General features: G+C 43.2%; 1 protein-coding gene across 7 annotated transcripts in view; it reads left to right on the top strand.

Annotated features, from left to right (window-relative positions):
- The window catches only part of ppp2r5eb (protein phosphatase 2, regulatory subunit B', epsilon isoform b), a 52,023-nt gene that overhangs the window by 26,820 nt on the left and 5,024 nt on the right, over positions 1-20,179 (top strand). For all 7 annotated transcript variants that reach the window (XM_086151765.1, XM_086151780.1, XM_086151772.1 and 4 more), the window contains 6 exons: positions 13,507-13,703; positions 15,589-15,690; positions 16,801-16,893; positions 16,981-17,111; positions 17,234-17,293; positions 18,962-19,070. In XM_086151765.1, the coding sequence (XP_086007891.1) occupies positions 13,507-13,703; positions 15,589-15,690; positions 16,801-16,893; positions 16,981-17,111; positions 17,234-17,293; positions 18,962-19,070 (692 nt within the window). The remainder of the gene's footprint in view (positions 1-13,506; positions 13,704-15,588; positions 15,691-16,800; positions 16,894-16,980; positions 17,112-17,233; positions 17,294-18,961; positions 19,071-20,179) is intronic.

The following is a 20,179-nucleotide window of genomic DNA, read 5'->3' as shown; positions in this document are numbered from 1 at the left end:
GTGGTGTGGGACTGGAATTCACTTTTACTGTTTTTACCACTGCTACTTCGGCGACGTGCCCACACACACACACACACAAATGGAAATGAAAATGCATTCTTCGTGCAGTCATATATCCCAGCATGCACCGCGCGCTACTTCTTCTACGGGAGAAAATGGAGTCAGTGGCTGCTCCCCGTAGTTGCAAGACCTCTTGCGGCTCAATATAGATGCATATATAAGGCGCACAGGATTATAAGGCACACTGTCAGTTTTTTAGAGGATTAAAGGCTTTTAGGTGCGCCTTATAGTGCGGAAAATACGGTATATAGCTGCATGGATGATATGGCACAAAATTATTGTTGTAATTTTTTTTAGAGACCTATTGGGACATTAATCAATATAGCCGAAAGTTGATTTTCTTTAACATCATAGACAGTGATACTTAGACAATTTATCAGCGGAATGTGTACAGGTAGCAGACTTTTTAACTCCTCAATATAAGGTTGTGTTCACATCCTAGACATTCACCATTTCATATAGAAATCTGAAGAACCCAGAAATGTTTCACATTTAATGAGCCGAGATTTAAGAACTATGATTCCTCAACAACTGGTGGGACTACCTGTTGCAGCTCGGCTCAGCATCCATGGACTGGAGTGCATGAACAACCACTTTACTCTGTGTGCGTGCGCCATTATTAGCATGTATTGTCCAACACGGGATTTACCCTCCCCAACCTGAAGGTGTTAATGTGTGAACACCAGACTGAGCTGCTGTGTCACTATTTTCAGAGAAATTACATGCAATTGAGTGAGAGAGAGTGTTTGTAACCGTGTGTGTGTGTGTAATTTGATTGCTCATCAGTGATTGAGCCTCCTGGAATGTGTTGATCTCCTGATGACTGGCCCTTCTGGGGTGAAAGTGACGCTGCCATCTGCCGCAGCAGGAGCACAGTTTAGCCATGGCAGCCGTCAGTGATTGACGGCACCCTGGCGCCTGGCAGGAATGCCTCTTTGAGACCTAAGATCATGTCAATGTGGCCACGTATTTGGGTCAATATATATTTAAATCCATTACGTTAATCTGGCTCACTAGCCTCCATCATCCTGATACATAGTCACGTATTATATCCATGTTCTTTCTACTTTCAGTACTAATGATTACTACAATACGGAGAGAAATGAGACTGTGAGAGGGTCATTAAACATTTTCTCCTTGCTGGAACCTCCTTTCTTTCTTTCTTTCTTTCTTTCTTTCTTTCTTTCTTTCTTTCTTTCTCTCTTTCTCTCTTTCTTTCTTTCTTTCTTTCTTTCTTTCTTTCTTTCTTTCTTTCTTTCTTTCTTTCTTTCTTTCTTTCTTTCTTTCTTTCTTTCTTTCTTTCTTTTTTTTTTAAACCATCATACAATGATAAATAAACATTATAGAGGAAAAATAGATCACCTATTATATAACCTAATTACTCTGAAACAGCTCTATAAAAGTTGCAGACTATTTAATCTTTTTTTTTGTCCTCAAAGCAATCGTAAAAATAGCAACATTTACTATTAGTGGAGTAGCATACTGTGTATGTAAACAAAGATGTACAGGTGTTCGTTTTTTTAATTGCATGTTTAGGTGGTGGTGGTGGGTTTATTATGTTATTGTATGTATATAATATATGTATTTTAACCTTAAACTTGGACCCCAGGTTTAGCCACTGTTGCCTTGGTAAGAAATTAAACCTTTTGAAATACAGGTGGTCCTCACTTAATGACAGTGTTACGTTCCAAGGGGTCTGCCGTTAAGCCAGTTAGTCATTAACCGAAACACCATCTCTCCCGTACAGTATTTGTATACATATCGGCCATTTGTGCAGTGCTATTTTACATTTTTTTCCTGTAATGTTTATATTTGCATGAATATAGGCCAGTTATAAGCGTGGGTAAGCGTGTACAATACATACTTACAACTCCACTGCCAGTGCATTCCGCGCATATTTTAATATTATCATAAGCCCGTCGTGACCCTGAGTCATCGTTAAGTGAGGACCACCTGAAAGCAGTAAATGTTGAGGTGGACAGTGATAAGAGCACTGAGCTTTCAGACATCTTGCTGACATAGAAAGTCAAAATCATAGAAGGGTACTTCCATCGAGACAAGTCTACACATGGTGAGTCAGGATGAAAGCTTCTAATTTTGTCCATTAAAATATGGCTTCAACCCTATCATCAGATTCCAAATTTGTAAGTGATTACCTCAAAAATTGACAAATCTGCTTCAGGTCAAAACTGCTCTTGTCAGTTTTGAGAATCAAAAAAATGGGGCATACGCAAACACCCGTCAATGGCTTTGACTTGGTTTCCATGGTTACAAGAGATGCAGCTTCTCTGTAAAGTAAAACCCGCATATTCACATCCCTGTTGTGACATTACCAAACCACCAGATTAGCTTGAATACATGTAGAGGTGTCTTTCTGACAGTGACCTGCCAGACATACATGTTGCTTGTACATCTGTAACTGCGGTTCGATTCATGTCATGAGACAGTATGAAGGTGTAAGGGACTGGTGCTGAATTCAAAACAAGTGGGAAACACAAGAAACTTTATGTGTTCAGGACAGCATGAGATTGTGGCTATAAACACTACGATTCCCTTTATGTGAGACATTGGGCCATCCGCTTCCCTGATGGTTGCAGATTTTGTGGGATGATGTTTGATTCTGCATCTCAGACGTTGGGTGGTCTGAGTGGAGAGAAGCTGTTGCATGATGTATTCAGGTGTCTCACTGTTGAGCTGATGTCTGTTCTCCACCACCGACGCTCGAAGAAAAAATTAAAAAGCTGCAATTATGTACCTTTTTTGAGGGACTTTATAGCAACATTGTACAAAGGAACACCTGCTAAGGAACCCAAGATCTTCCAAGAGATGTAACCTTTTTAACCTTTTTTGTCTCAAGGGCGCACAGTCTGGGCTCCCCCCAGTTGTCTGCAGGGTTCTCAAATCTTGGTGGTTGTATGTTCAGACAATGAAGTTGACTGGTTGTGAACTGTTGGACAAATCACCATCTTCTCTGCTGATTAGGCTATCCAATGGAGAATTTGGAATAGAATTTTTAAGAAAAATTTGGATCAAACTTTTTCGACATTCAAACGATTTCTGACATTTTATGTACCTTTATACAGAATTTATTAACTGATAAAGCGAAGAATCAACCGTTACATCGAAGATGATTATGCTCATATCCCCAGTGCAGCAAATCGACAAATCCAGTTATTAAAACCATTTTATACGGAGGAGTAATTTCCAGGTCAGTCTGACAGGACAGCGTGCGGTGACTCTTGATGTGTCCACTTGTGTGATGGTGCACACAGCCCATGCCTGTGTTGTTGGTGGTGTGTGCATCTGCATGCACACGGCCGTGTCACTGTCTGAAGACCACACAGAACAGATGTTCTGACAGTCAGCCTTCATCATTTCCCTCACTCTAATCCTTTATGCAACATTTAACCCTGGTGGCCTCCAGTGGCAGCAGCAGTGGCTGCTGGGTAATTATACTGCACAGCAGGAAACAAATGGTGTGTATGTGATTATGCTGTGTTACACCAGTGTGAAAGATGGAGATGGATTTATCTGGACAGAAATATCAGTGACAATAATCCCACCTGATTGCACCGGATGTCAAGAGGATGCAGGTGTTTTGTTTCTGAGCAACGTCGAATCAGTGTGTGTGCGCATGCGCACACCGACTGTGGGGTGAGACACAAACCATATGTGATATATGACCACAGGTGATTGTTCTGTCAAACAATATTCGTAGCTTCATCAGAATTACAAAAGAGCAGCATCTGGCCAATATAAATAACCCCTGTGGTTACTGCAGATTAAACACACTTTTAACCTATTCAACATACGGAGTTGCTTCAGGCAATTATTGCAATATAATTGAAAAATATACACGAAATTGTAATTCTGCAAATATATACGTTGTGTGGTTGTAAATCATGCTGTAGCCCAGAATATTGACATGAAAATCTGCAAATGAAATGCAGAAATAAGTTTAAAAAATATGTAAAATTGTGTGTGTGTGTGTGTGTGTGTGTGTGTGTGTGTGTGTGTGTGTGTGTGTGTTTCTATAAATATATTTTTTTCTTTACTTCAAGATGACTATCTATCTCTCTATCTCTCTATCTCTCTCTCTCTCTCTCTCTCTCTCTCTCTCTCTCTCTCCTTCACAAGCTGACAGAATTAAAAATAAAGACACAACATGTTGGGAGTAGGAAGTTGGTAATTAATCTGACTTTTTATGTGAAGTTCATTGAAATTCTTTCTACATGGTCAAACTTAGAACACACACACACACACACACACACAGGAGGTGTGCTTGAGGTTGTTGACGTGCTAGGTGTCACCCACTGGTCTGCTATTCTTAGATCAGTCCCGTGCAGCTCTGCACTGCCACTTCACTGGAAACACAGGTCTAGGAAGGTGTAAGGAGACAGGGCAACACACTTTTTAAGAACACACACACACACACACACACACACAGTAAAGGGGGAATTCCCCAGCGTGTGTGCGCGTGTGTGAGTGAGACTGGGTGAGCAAGCTTCAGTTACAGCAGGAGAGATTCCAGCAGATGACTGGACCTCTGACTGAAGGTCACTTGGGAGGACATTTAGAAGTGCGTGCGTGCGTGCGTGCGTGCGTGCGTGCGTGCGTGCGTACATCCAAACCACAGCTGTCATAAAAAGTATAAACAGCAGTAGAACAATCATCAAACGGACACAGCATGGATGTAGGAATGTGGGTGTGATCTTTTGACCCTGCCCTGCCTCTTGTAGCTTGTAATTAACCTTCCCGTGGCCCATACAGTTTACTCTTGAATCAGTGAGTGGGAGGGGATTTAATGGTTAAACCCACCTTGAGTGGCTCCCTGGGGGATGAATATTTGTGCATTCATCCGTTCATTTTCTGCACCACTTATCCTTTACAGAAGGTTGTGGGGGTAGCTACAGCCAATCATAGCTGGCACTGGGCAAGAGGTGGGGTTTCACTTGTCTGTCGCAGGCGGCACCTTTGGAGTTGATCCTGCTTTGGTATGAATTTGAAATTCTTTGTATACAAAAAGTTAATATTGTATTTTTCTCTCAACATATTGGGGGTTAAAATGTCAGGTTCTGCAAGTGCCTCCCACCTTAAGATCGAAGTGGTGGCAATTCTGCCAACAGCAGACAGATGCTCAGGTGTAATTAGCTTAGGAGCAGGGACTTCCTGTGGTCAGCCTCGCTCAACAATGCCTGCCCCACTATTAATGAAGTAGCCAAGACTGGCATTTTCTGTTCCACCAAACAGCAGGAGCCTCAGTGTCTCCTCTAATGCTCACCACTGGCGGCCATGTGACCAAAACACCAGTCTTTTCCAGGAACACATGGATTAGCTCTTTGTTATGATGGTTGGGATGGGGTAAAGCTGAAAATCACTGCACAATTAACTGTTCAAATTCAGTTAACATTAATGGGTTAATTTCTATTGCTTGGTTTTTGGGAAAATGTGATAAAACATCAAATAACTGATTTCAAATTCACTGTCACTGGTTTGTGTCTCAACTCCTTTATTGTAAAGCAAGCAATTACCTGTAAATTGGCAAAAAAAAAAACAAAAAAAAAACAATAATGGTCTATATAAATACATACATACATACATGGAGTCCATTCTCATCTTGCAGTTTGAAGGGCTTGCGCTCAGCAGATTTCATTCACGTACTGTTGCACTCAAACACACTCAACACTCATTGTGACAGAGCTGCTATGCAAGGTGCCAACCTGGCCGTCAGGAGTAACTCAGTGTCTTGGCATTTGGGCATGCAGACAGAAAAAGACCGGAATCGGACAGACGTTCCCATTGGCGGAACACTCATTCCACCAACTGAGCCATAGCCGCCCATAAATAGCATCAAATTAGCGTATTAGTGTTCCTAAAACCCTCAAAAACTCAATTAAAATCAGCCTTAAAAATGATAATTTATGAGAAAAAAAAATCATAAAAATCTGCAAGAGACTATCAGAGAAATCAACTCAGAAATCAACAGTGAGTAGCTGCTGGAACATTCATTGGAAATGAGTGGCAGGAAATGAGCAAAAAACCGAGGACAACTAGGAACAAAACTTTATTTAGTTTTAGACAATGGGAAGACTTTGGAAAAAACAAAATGAGCTTTTCTGACTTTTATGCCGCCTGTATAATCCTGAGAAGGCCTGATGCTCTGTGGCCCACCGAATTAAGAATATATATACAAGAAACACCTCATGGATGCACTGGGACACATTCCCAGTGATGTATCCTGGGGTCATTGGGTTTTTCGCATCTCGCAACATCATATACCCTTGCCCAAGCAACCCAGCTGAGGTTGATCAAGTCCTGACTTGCGTCGCGGTAGCAATCCATGGATCCGTCCTTTTTAATCCACTCATTGGGTGGTCTTCTCTGCGGCTTCTCTTGCGGATGTAATTGCCCTCTTTCTTGCTGCTCTAACAATGCCTTTTGTATAAGGCGTGATTCTGCATCCACTGCTTTTCAGTCTTTCCACTTCCTTCCTGTCCTCACCTCGATGCCGGCTGATAACATATTACATTCCCTGGAGTCTCTGTACTGTAGGGCTTCTCTGGTGCGAACCACCATAAACTCTTCAGCGAGGCCACTGAAAAGTAGCTGCAGGATGTTGCTCGTCCCATAGAGTGCAGCGCTGGTGAGGCTGTATGGGAGGCCCAGACACTTTCAAAGAAAGCCACTGAGCTTCCGTTTGAGGGACTCAACTGCTGTCATTGGAACTGCATAGATCAGCAGGGGCCACAGGATTTGGGGAAGGATAGTATGCTGGCTTTAACTCTACCAGGCAGGCCAGACTTGTGAGCCATGTTCCAAGTTTTGTGCTGTACTTCGGGATGCTGGCTGAGTCTTTAATGCTGGAATTGGAAGAGTTTCCCTAAGCTCTTGACAGGTGACGGCTGGAATGACAGTTCCTGAGATGGAGAACTGGAACGTGTCAATTTCCCACTCTCCCCTTCTTTAGCACCATGGATCTGGAGTTGGAGGGCTTAGAACTCATCCTTGCCCAGGCCATGAGTGTCTTGAGCCCTTGTAGGATCCACCTGCACCCTGGGACCAATTTTGTTGTAACAATGAGGTCGTCCATATAGGCTCTTATCGGGAGCTGTTGTACATCTGACTTGGTCAGGGATCGTCTGAATTCCACCTCAGCTGACTTGTCCACCATGTTCATGGCTAGCACGAAAAGGATGACCTAGATGATACAGCCTGTTATTCTTCCTTTCCCAATGCGATGCCAGTCTGGTGTTTCTGACATGATGGAGGTGAGAAGCTAGCATGACAAGTTTGTGGGGTATGGACTCATAAGCATTGTCCACGTCCAACCACAAGACAGCTAGGTTGTCGCTGTCGTCATGGGCCTTGCTGATTAGCTGTGTGACGACTCCAGTGTGCTCCAAGCAGCCAGGTGCTCCAGAGATGCCGCCACTCTGTACTGATGGGTCAATAAGGTTGTTTTTCGAGGAGAATCTCTGTCAGTCTTTGTGAGACGATGCTGAAAAACACCTTCCCTTAAACACTCAGGAGTGAGATGGTTCGAAATTGGTTGATGTCTTTCAAGTTCTCCTCTTTGGGGATTCATACTCCCTCAGCACACCTCCACTGGTCAGCAACTTTTCCCCTTCTCCAAATCACCTCCACAGGTGTCATAGAAGCTCTGGGCAGTGCTTGTATACCAGATAAGGAATGCCACTGGGGCCAGGAGCAGATGCTGAGTGGGCCGCTGTGATGATCTCCTCAACACCCTTCAGGCTTGGCTTCTTCAGGTTGAACTCTGTTATTGGAGGGGTGGGGCTGATGAGAGCTTTGCTGGGTTTCAGTTCCTGCTCTCTCAGGGGATCGCTCACTGTATCCTGGAAGAAGCGATTCACTTGCTCTTTTGAGCACTCAAGCTGGCCACTGCGCTTGCCCCCGAGCAGTTGTTTCATAAAGACAAAGGGATTTGCAATGAAGGCTGCTTGCGTTCTCGCTCTCTCTCTTCCCCATCTTTGATACCACTTTGCTCAGTGAAGGCTCATCAACTTCTGCCGCAGGATGTTTTGCAGTTGTGCTAAAGGTAGCTTATCCTTATCTGTAGCAGTCTTGTACTGCTTCTTTAGAGTGTGAAGCTCCCGGCACAGGTGGTGTATCTTGGTGGCTCTGCGGTTCATTTCGTAGGAGGTGGGCTAGGATTTCCCTCTCTCTACTTGCCCAAATCCTTCCATGGTATAGCTGAAGATGATGGTGGTCATCATTTGGAGTCGGCTGTCAGCATCTCTTTTGGCTGTGGCTTGGATGATGTTGGACACATTCTCGTCAAACTGCAGCCACTTGCTTGCTTGCTGAGGGCCACTTAATCCGCTGCTGCAGAATTACGCTGCTGGGATTGGGAGGCTCAGGTACGTGGATGGACTGGGCCCTGGTCAGGTTGCCTCCTGGCCAGGCGCCTGCTGCGTCTCACCAGGTAGAGGACCTGTGCAATGTACCTCATTCCCCTCGCTCCAATCATTTGATTCTGGTCTGATGTATTTTCAGGCCACAGTGGTTCTTGCACAGCTTTCCGCAAATACATGTCCCGTTCGTCGTCTGTCCGTTTGCATGGGTTGTCAACCTTTGTTCCGTCAGATTGGAGATCTCACCACCCCTCTCCGGATCTATTGGGAGTATCTCTCTGTAGGGCTTTCCATAGCTTGTTTGGGTTCTCTCTCATGACAGGATAGGATGCTAAGCCAAACTGTCCATGGTGCTGTCTTTCTGTGCTGTCAACCGTGTCTCTAGCAGTCGACCAAACTGTTCTTGGTTGTCACCTAGTCTGTTCCTGGGGGTCACTGGCTGTGCCAGACAATTAAAAATTAAGGGAAAAAAGAGCCCCCATTTGTGCAGTTAAATGGATTTGGGGATAAAGATGGCGGTCAAAGTAAAAGCTCCTGGATGATAACGGCTAGTTGAGCAGCCAACAAATTGCTCTGTCTGCATTTGAGCCGATCCGCCCGTGTATTATAAATCAGAGTTGCAGGAAGTCACATGATAGCAGCACATTTGGCAGTTTTGAACAGATTGATCTGTTTTTGACTTTGGAGGCAATAGAAGGCACCCGTTGTCCCTCACTGGGACACACATTTTATGTTTTGAAGATAACAATTGCCTTGGCACCTGCCACCTCTGGCAAGCAAGTGCGGATGACCTGCGGGATTTGGCGCTGAACACGTATCTTCTTCTTCTTCGTCTTCTTCTTTTGGCTTTTCCCTTCAGGGGTTGCCACAGGCGCTGAACATGTATACAAGTTTAAATTAAAACATACAGTTAAAAAAATGTTTAAATAAGCATTCGTCATCTGGAATTATGTAAAGGATGTAGTCAGAAGGTAGAGATAGCAGAAGGTATTCCTGTGGATTTACTTTCCTGCTTGAAAATCTCAGACACTTGTTTGAATGCAGATTGTCTGACGTCTGGATCAGTCATGTTTCTTTCTTCTAAATATGTTGAGGTATTTCATGCACATTTTCTGGCCCAAAGTATCTTTCTTGTCTAACACACACGGCAAGAATCAATCGTCAGACGTTGTGAGACAGAATTATAAACCTGATGAGGTGAAATGGAAACATCAGGCAAGACTGGTGTCATTTGCATGCAATAACCGAAAAGGCACATTAGAGAATTGATCAATCATTGTTTGAGGCTGGAATGTGCCTGTGCCTGTGTGCTCGCGCATATATGCGAATGTGCGGGTGCGCATATATGTGTATGTGCGTGCAGCCACACATGTGTGTGTATACATACTTGAAAGTCTAGTAGACTGGAAAAAGCAAAGCTACATTGTGTGACTGATGGATGGGAACAGTACGCACATGCACACACACACACACACACACACACACACACACACACACACACACATTCTCTGACCTCTTGCTCTCTCCCCATCCTCATTCTCCCCCTGGTCTTCCTAAAGTTACTCTGGTGTTCCCTTGCCCAGTTTCAGTCTAGTTTTCAGTGCTCGCAGTGGGATTAGTGTGTCCTATGTGATTATCTGTCTATTAATAGCTTCCTTTAAGGCTGTTCTCATGCCCCTATAGAGCAGAGCGGCAGGATGGAGAGCCCACCCCCAAATCCTGCAGCAAATGATTACTGTAATGAAGTGCAGCGCTGCACATGCATGCACACACACACACACACACACACACACACACACACACACACACACACACACACACACACACATACACATACACACACATACATATTTACATGAGCACGACTGAAAGTCACTGTCAGCAATCAGAACTTGTCATTCCAACACTTTCATTCTCCAGCAAACCCTTTTGTATGAGTTTAAGTCATTGAAGGTTTTGTCATCGAGCCTGTCTATGAACTCTCTTGGTTACTATTCTATGCTTAAATAAGACCTTTTATTTGTGTGATTAAAGAATGAGAAATATAGTGACACAAAACACAAGAAACACCCATATAAATGAATGATAAATGGTCTCAAAAGGGCAAAAATCCTTTACAATTGAAAATAAACAAATAGATTAAAAAAATAAAGAAAACTAAAGATATCAGGAAATTAGAAATAAAACCCATGAAATTGAAAGCTATTCATTAGTTAGTTGGAAACTACCTTTAACTTTTACTGCTGCCATTTCAAGAAACAAAATGGCTTATCATTTTGAGCACAATTTTTCTGTTTTCCTTGACCTTTTCATGAGTAACTTTCATGAGAGTGTCCTGTCACACTGGTAGGTCACCTGACTTTTTAGCTCCCACAGCCAGCAACTGAGGATCAGGTATTCTTCCTCCAGGTCGTAATTTGCCGTCTCCCCAAGGTTGAAAATCTTCAACACTGGTTTTGCCTGTATCTCAATAACGATAACGAATGAACACGTGTACCGCACCAGACCAATTTCATTGAGCCAAAGTTTAAGTACTGATGCTTTCTACAGTCCCTCTAAGGTTTGGGTCGATGTTAGAAAATACATTTAATTCTTATGTTGGCCAAAAGGGCATTTAATAATCCAGACCCAAAAAATCATACAAATGACTATAAGGATAAAATTAGAATGTTCACTATCTAAGGGGTCAAAGGCCATTTTCCATCAGGTGACGTAACAGTTTTCTGGCTCTTGGTTGCTTTCAGACCTGATGAGGCTCTCAGTCGGACAAAAACAACAAATATTGATTTCACCCTCCGTAAACTCAAATAATGGAAAAAAAAAGGAAATTATTCTTCAAGGAGAGGTCAATGGCAGGGCTCTTTTGTCTTTTAATATTACAGGGGTTTCTTCGACGTGCCCAGGTTGGAAACTCCAGCCAGGTTGTGAAAAGTTGAATTAAAGAGGGCCTGTGTTGTCAGAGCACGGAGCAGAGATTTGAGCCTGTGGAGTCCAGGACTCCTGCCAGTCTGTCGGGGGTTTCGGCTCTTTTTATGGACAGAGCATGGAAAACATGTTGACTGTAATCGCTCAGAATGTGGCTGATGAGGTGATTTGTGGTTTGCTTTCCGGGACTGAAGCTTGTCTTGCTCTCTGATGATCAGAAAAAGAGCAAATATTGATTTGCCAGTGTAGGTAGTTACAGTGCATTGAAAATTTAGCTTAGTGGACAGAAAAAAAAGAAATGTTATCAAGTATTACAATTTGATACTTGATGAGACACATCAATCAGTAAAAACTGTAATGCATTAATATGAGCATGGTGATGCTGCTATAGGCAAAGGTCAGTTATCTGTCCAGATTAAACTCTCCCTCCAGCCCAGGACAACCCCCACTCCCCTATCCCCACCCCCTGACGCAGGTTCCACTACCCACCTCAAGTAAACTCCAAGTGTGTGTCTTTATAATAACCCTGATTTGACACAAAGTGTTTGATCACATTTTAGCCCGTTGATCAATATGGATCAATCAGTCAATGGTTTCAATTTGAAGTGACTGATCGATCTGTCAATGGTTCAAAGTCCAAAAACGTAATTTGTTGCCAGAGGGCAATTACGTGTCAGCATAAAAGGGCCGTTTCCCATTCACTGGAAAAGTTTCCCCTTCATTTCTGTCAGTTGACATTCAGCTGAAAATGTGACAGAATTCAAAAAGGCAATCGAGCACTTTGAAGTTAATTTCAGATGCGCGCACACAGACACACACACTCACTGAAACACACACACACACACACACATGCAAACAGTTACTGGTGCCTTTGGAGGGGCTTATCTCTTACATAATGGCCAGTCCTGCCGGGAAGGGGGAAAAAAATGGCATCATGGTTAAGTTGCGGTGATGAGTAGAAGAGCTGAGGGTCTCCCTGGAGCTGTGAACTCCCCATGACCCCACTGCCATGTCGACCCTTGCGGAATCAGAACGAAAGGCACCTGTCTGCCTGGTAGTGGTCTGTCAGCTCAGCCTGGATAATGAGGGCCATCACACCACTGAGCTCAGAAGGAAGGTGAATTAGTAGAAAGATTTGTGCTTCACCTGAAACCTGCCTTGCTTTCTCCCAGCAAGAATTTTTATTTCAAATTGAATCTACCATTTAAAATTCTAATTTGGAGTGCTCTATTACACCACCTTCTATAAAAAAACAGACACAATGAAATGTAATACAGCCACGAACTGTCCTGGGTGTTTATTTGATTAAATGATGATGTCATACATCGCTAGACATATCTGTGATCCCGGAATTTAAATAAATGCTTTGAATTAAATCTAAACAGCCCGAAAAATATGTGAAAGGAAAACCAGGAATGTGGACAAAATTAGCGTTCAATGGACCAAAACAACAAAATGACCTGACCATTGGTTGAAAATCCCTGGAAATTTGGGGAAAAATAGAAAAAACATGGCTATACAAAATACCTGATTTTTAAATATTTGTTCATCCCTGTCACCATTCCTGTTTCTGTAGATAAAAATGACAATCATTTTTGGGCAACTTACTGCCGGTGTTAAGTGAATATATTCGGTTTACTTACAAATAAACAGAAATAATTAATAATAATGATTAATAATTCAAATCCTGATTTATGGTTACGAACTAAACAAAGCAGAATCTAAAGAAAACATTTCCTACCAATTATGGAAATGTTTCACATTAAAATTGAATGCTGGTGGAGATTATCACCATCCCCACTGTGGCCTGAGATATGTGAAATTCTGTTTTTTATCTTTTTTTTTTTTCAGGGAAGAAACTGTTCAAAATACCCACAGAAATGGTTTTCAAACTGCTATATCTTTAAGGACAAAGTGAAAACTATTTTTGGTTTTCATTCTTTAATTGATGATGATTATATATAGCTTAAAGTCAATTTTGCATATCTTGTATTAGGTAGTAATACATGTACAGCACACAATATTTTGACTACATCCTCCTTTACTTCAGTCCTATCTGAGTCTGGTACCTAGAGTACCGACCTCTGCAGGAGCACCGGTCATATTCATTATGGTGACTGACATCCATCTCTGTTGGGTGTTGCAGACGTGCCGGCACCGGAGCAGCCGGAGCTGTTCCTGAAGAAGTTGCAGCAGTGCTGTACTGTCTTCGACTTCATGGACACGCTGTCGGACCTCAAGATGAAGGAGTACAAGCGCTCCACGCTCAACGAGCTGGTTGACTATGTGACCGTGAGCCGGGGATACCTGACGGAGCAGGCCTACCCAGAGGTTGTCAAAATGGTGAGTCTGTGAAGCACTGCAGGGGCATCATGTCAAGCCAGGTGCTGAACTTGGTCATATATTGTTGGCAGGATGCCCAGAATTTTAGAATCTCAGTGACATACGAGCATGAAAGTATACCACCTGAAATATAATGGAAGACAGAAAGGCCAAACAAACGAGGACAGTCATTACACACTAGGTTTTGAGTTGCTTAATAGCATCATGAAAATGATAAACACAATTCACATTGATATGTTTGTCACCTGGATACATGAAGGTGACTAACCTGTAAACAGAAGAAGACAGCAACACTAGAATTTTTAGAACAAGACCACCATCAGTGCGACACTACCTGGTTGTGTCCCATTGGACCGAACACTGGCCGCCATTAGTTAGCTGCCTATCTACTGCTCTCAATGAAATGGGAGAAATGTCCAGTTGGAAATAAGAGTTGGATGGCTGTTTGGTTTGGCCTGTTTGCAGACTCCTCGAGTCACATGTGACTTGTCATGTGACTTGTGATTCTTGATCCGCTTTTAAGTTTGTTCTCTTCTTTACCGTTTGACCCCACCAATTCTTTTTTTTTACTTTACGCCATGTTTTGTGATGCCAAACCAAAGGAGTATCTGCTGTCTGGTGGTTTAAGATTTGGGACAGACAACCTTCGTGTGTAGAAGCAGCTGTTTTGCTGTTTCTGGAGGGAGATGCATTGAACCCCCCCCCCCATCATCATCTTTTATGTTGACCGACATACATTCCCCTTGCCCCGCCATCCCACTTCCAAACAGGACGAATGGCCCACTGAGCAAATCGCTATTTCACACTTGGACAACATCAGCATCAGTCCAGATGAGTGACAGCTCTGCTGTTCAGTCAGCTGTTGTCTTCACTTCACCGACCCCCTTGCAGCAGCTGATCCCCCCCCCCCAACTTGTCCACTTATCCCCCCCCAACATAAAAACCCAAGCTGGTGTTTTATTACCTGCACTCCCTTAGCTGTCTGAACAAACAAACCATGAAACAACCCTTGACGCTCTGAAGGTTCTTCACACCTGCGTAATGCCGATGTCGAACAGTGCAGTGAAGATAACTGCCAATCATGTTGGCTCCACTGCAGACGCTTAGCGGCCCCCGTACCATTTTCCCACAATAAATAATATCCATGCTGACAAGTACGCAGAGCACTCAGCAGCTGCTGACCTTATGGCATGAAGTACAAAATACAGTCCTGTCTTTACAAACAGCCAGGGAGAATTCCAATGCGTGGACAAGAGGGGTCGCTGCAGCAAGGCTGCATGAGTGTTTGTTTTATTTGGACTCCTCATTTCCCTACCAAACTGTCCAGTCTGAAAACTCTGCTGGTATCTGATGAAGAGGATTTTGCTCAATGTGTTACCCGTTTTTAATTGGTCCATAAAACAGTGTGAAATACAAACAAATCAAAAGAAATTCGAGGGATATACCGGACTGCAGGAGGGTTAATGATGTCTGAAGTCAATGAGCCTACCTAATCTCAGGTCAGTATAGTGGACCCCATCACTGTGAATCCCTGAAGGGGTGTGGTGTGTTGCCATAACTACCCCACTACACCAACATCGTCGGTTGATTGGCCAGCCAACCCTGTGTGTTATCAGATATGGATTTGTTTGCCACGCAAACAATTCCTGATACTTACTGATGAAGACATACTGGTATTGATGGATTGGCTTTTATTCTTTATGTTGTAGATTCTGCTTGCGACAAGCATAGTATAGAATGTACCGTTTCTGTTTTAAGACCTCATTTAAGGATTTCAACATGAATCTGAGCGATTCCTGCTGTGTTTCAGCAACTTAGGCCTGGGTTGTCACTGAACTGTCCAATTAAAGTGTGTGCGTGTGTGTGTGTGTGTGTTGCCCCCTAGGTGTCTCACAACATATTTCGGACCCTCCCCCCCAGCGACAGTAACGAGTTTGACCCTGAGGAGGACGAGCCCACACTCGAGGCCTCTTGGCCACACTTACAGGTAAATGATAGTCTGTGAGTTTAAGTGTGTGTGTGTGTGTGTGTGTGTGTGTGTGTGTGTGTGTGTGTGTGCGCGTGTGGCTTTGTGTATGTGTGTATTTGCTTCTAGGGTTGGGCAGTCCAGGTTTAGACCCTTCTTGTCTCTCACCCCCCCTCCTCAGGACTCCTTTAGAAATGAGATGCAAATCTCAAGGAGAAGCTTCCTGGTAAATCCTTCTTTTTGTTTCTTTTTCCGTTTCGTCTCATTTCCCTGACTTTCATTTCTCCTCAATTGAACCTGAGTCACCACCTGCCCCCAGACACCGGGCCACAGGGGCGGGTTTTCTTTGCCCTGTTCCTCCTTAACTTCCTGATCTTCCTGTGCCTCTTGTGACCTTTGACCCCTGCCCCAGACCAGTCCCAGTGTTGACGGGGTTTAGAGGAGGCAGTCTTTACTTCGTGACAAACTTGCAGCGGGAAGATTGGTGTGATGGACGTCTCGGGGGGGGGGGGCTTGTAGAGGCGGAGCCATGACCAGAAAAGAAATGGGATTGGAAAATAAGAAGACATAGCATGGCTAATGATCTGGATTGACAGACAGAAAATAACAGATTAAATTTAACTCAGAAAACCCTGAAAGTGACTAAAATTTTCTCTTTCAATGAATGAAAGAATACATCTGAAAGAGGTGGATCAAAATAAGTTACTGATATTTAACATTTTTGTAATTGTGACCCTAAAGTTCACTAGGCTGTAATGAATTGGGAAAAAATCTAAATTTACTCAAAGGTAATGGGTATTTTAGCGTAGTCTGACGTATGAATCTGTGAGTTAAAAAAAAAAAAATCCTGTAAAATTATTGATAAGAAATTACTTCAGGTAGTGGTATGACAGTTTGCGGAAGATTCCATGAAAACTAAAAGCAAAAAATCTGAATTAGAACATTTAGAAATAAAAAATTCTTGAACTGTTTTAATGACGTTAAAATTATAATGTCTTTAAATATGACACCTCTACACGGATGTCCACCAATCTTCAATCACAGCTCTTAAAGTTTTATTTTTTCTACTTTGAACGCCCGGCGCAGATTCAGTGTTGACCTCCTCCTCTCCGTCCGTCTCCTCTTCCTCAGTTGGTATACGAGTTCTTCATCCGGTTCCTGGAGAGCCAGGAATTCCAGCCCAGCATTGCCAAAAAGTATATAGACCAGAAGTTTGTCCTACAGGTGAGTCTCCCTTAGCCTCTGTAATACACCCCTGGCTTCCCCCACTGCTGTGTCATCTTCCACTTCCCATCTGTCCCTTTCCAACAGCTCCTGGAGTTGTTCGACAGCGAGGACCCTCGAGAGAGGGACTACCTGAAGACGGTCTTGCATAGAATCTATGGCAAATTCTTGGGGCTGAGGGCTTTTATACGAAAACAGATCAATAATATTTTTCTACGGTGAGTGGGCCAGCAGCGCCCCCCCCCCCAAAAAAAACAAAAAAAAACAATAAATTAAAAAAAATAACAGCACTTCGATAGTGCTGAGGTTTGGTGCCTAACTTCTTGTCTCTTGTCGGCAGTTTTGTTTATGAGACGGAGCACTTCAATGGGGTGGCTGAGTTGCTGGAGATTCTGGGCAGGTATGTAACCTTTTGCCCATGGGCACTTGCTGTTCTCTGCCCGTGAGGGGTTGAATGTGTGTGTGTGTATGTGTGTGTGTGTGGGGTGGTGGTGGGGGGGGGGGGTGATTAATTTAGCCAAAGACAGAGAAAATCTTGTGATTTTGAAAGTGCAGACGTACATGGGCTAGATCCTGCTTATCCATATATTTACTGAACATCAGTGAAATCAAATGATGTATGGAAGCATATCAGGATCATATTTAAATTTAAAATGGTTGAGCAGAAAGCTTTTTCATATCAGAATGTGGCAACATATTTTGACTCGTAACTAAAATTAGTAATAAGTTGGTCAAACTGCATTTTAATTTATGTGATTTTGGCCGATTTTCTTTGCTGCTTGTTTGTGCACTGGAATACAACACACACCTAGCTAATTACCTTATAGCTGAACGCTGAGACATGTTAGCATGGCACTCCCTAACTTTGTCACGCAAATCTCACAATTACAGAACCAGAGGGAATTACAGACAATTTCTGAATCGGATACCCGTGACCCAGTGGCTTGAACAGATTATAGACAGCGGAGTTCAATGCCCTGCCCTAATAGACACCATTATCAATTAAGTTCCCCTAGATAGGCTCTTGTCAGTCCTTCAACAACTTGTTGCAGTGGTTCCTGGAAGGGGATGTCCGGTCATCATTATCCCTTTTCAATGTGATGATGTGATCTAATGCATTTTCATTTGAATTATGATACCTATACGCTTCCATAATGGTGTGCCTTTTGCATTTCAGTTTACTTTCAGACTCCAATCATCATTTGATAAAAGGCTTATATTTTTCACACAATGTTTGAAAGCATCAGGAAAAGGGCAAGGCCTCTGGTAGAATTCATTGAGGATGTCCTCTGGGCTAAATTATAGCAAAAAAACTGTCTGGGAATGAGCAAAGAAAGTTGTAGCAAATTTGCTAAAATCCACATGGAATTCTGCAATTAATTCCCCAAAATGAGTGAAGAATTCACAAAATAGCTGAGAAAGAAATCTGTAAATTCTACCTGAAAAACAGTGAAACCAAGTCAGTCTACAAGTGGTTAGGAACTTCTTTGTGAAATTGATATTGACCAGAAAGAAGTACTGTAAAACCTAAATTATTTGTTCTAATTTGTGCCAAAAATAATCAAAAACCCATGAACACAATGAACCAAAATATAAGATTTGCAAGTAATGTGCCAAATAATCAGAAAAAAAAATCTTGGGCTTTTTGATAAACGTCCCAGTGGTCAGCTAAAGAAAGTTTAATGAATCACTTAAGGTGCTGCGGGCATAGTCAACACCTTCACATTGTCCAATATCACATTGTAATTACAACTATCAATGAAAAGTGCTGTTATTTTGGGGGCCAGAGGGTTAACTGCTTAACCTGCTCAACAGCTTAGCTTTTGTGACCTTTTTTTTTCCCCTGCTTTGAGACGTCCTCGAAACCCCCCCCTCTCCAAACCCTCACAATCCTCCCTGTGTGCCCAAGTGTCTTTTTATATCTGGTAGCTGTTTGACATCCAAGGCTCCGGGTCCCGACTCAGCAGCTGACAGTGCCGTATCTCCTCACACATCAGTTCCATCAACAGGCTCCCTTTTGTCTCCTGCTCATTGATCTCCCACCTCCTTCTCTCTCTCTCTCTTCCAGTATAATCAATGGTTTTGCTCTGCCCCTGAAAGCGGAGCATAAACAATTTCTGGTCAAAGTGTTGATTCCCCTCCACACTGTCAGGAGTCTGTCCCTCTTCCATGCACAGGTAACAAACGTGTGTGAATGTATGCATGTGTGGTCAATCGTCTCCTGCCATAATTTGTCTCTGGGTGACTGCCAGATGTTTATAAACCCTTTCATGGCCCATGCAGCTGTTCACGTCCGCTTATATGCTGGCGCTAAATGGATGCCATAGGTGACGGAACAGGTAGCCATCGACAGGTGACCCAGCTTCACCGACCACCAATATTAACCTGATTCAACATTTATCAGTTCCATGACCCACCCCAGCCATCAATGTTTGACTCGCAGAAACACCTAGTGTCTTGCTGTTGTCATGGCACCAGGACGCAGCCACACACACCACGGAAAGTGCAAATGTCCACAGTTGGTACCAGCTGCTACGTGGAGTCCATGTTAGATGATGCAGACATTTAGATGTTTTCCAAAAAAAAAAAGAATGAAACAAATGAGCCACATCAGGATGGATCAAAAGTTTTAGCCAGTGCTCATGACTAAGGGGCATCTATTCTGTTGAACAAAGCTCCATTTTTATGTCAGAAATCAGTCCAGGGGAGGTTTTTCAGTTGTTTCTCAGATCATGCCCACCATAGTGGATTGCAACTATACTCCATGAAGTCAAACTGCTTTTAGTCAGTGTGCAAGCAAGGGCAAAGAGGTCCGACGTCTTCATAAAAAACACGAGTCACGGGGAATACATTTTGGGGAGAAACTAGTGAACGAAAACCCAAATATAGTGGACACGTACCGTATCTACTTCAAGTCTCACCACTGTCTCCGGCCACTTCATTGGAAAAAATCGAGTGCCGACGACCTGCCAGGCAGCGGGCGGAAAATACACCCAGTTAGCAGCCGACCCCAGCGTTACAAAAGCGGTATTTAAGCGTCTAAAAAGAGTGCTTATCACCTGACAAGCAACTGGTTGCTGGTCTCAGATCAGAGTTCAGGACCAGAGGGGCTTCACCTCCGGCTGCCGTCACACAATCCAAAACTGGATGTGTGACGCCGGAACTCTCACAGTGCACCTCTGTTTGCCCGTTCCTTCTGACACACGCATTTTTTTAAATCATACTCAGGCTCTTTTTTTGGCCTTATTTTCTTCTTTTCGATCTACCTTAGTCATCATTTATACAC

The sequence above is a fragment of the Fistularia commersonii genome, chromosome 1, assembly GCF_037954325.1.
Source record: "Fistularia commersonii isolate RoL2024-O1a breed Wild chromosome 1, RoL_Fcom_v1.0, whole genome shotgun sequence".
Taxonomy (NCBI): Eukaryota; Metazoa; Chordata; class Actinopteri; order Syngnathiformes; family Fistulariidae; genus Fistularia; species Fistularia commersonii.
This window is presented reverse-complemented; position numbering and strand designations above follow the sequence as displayed.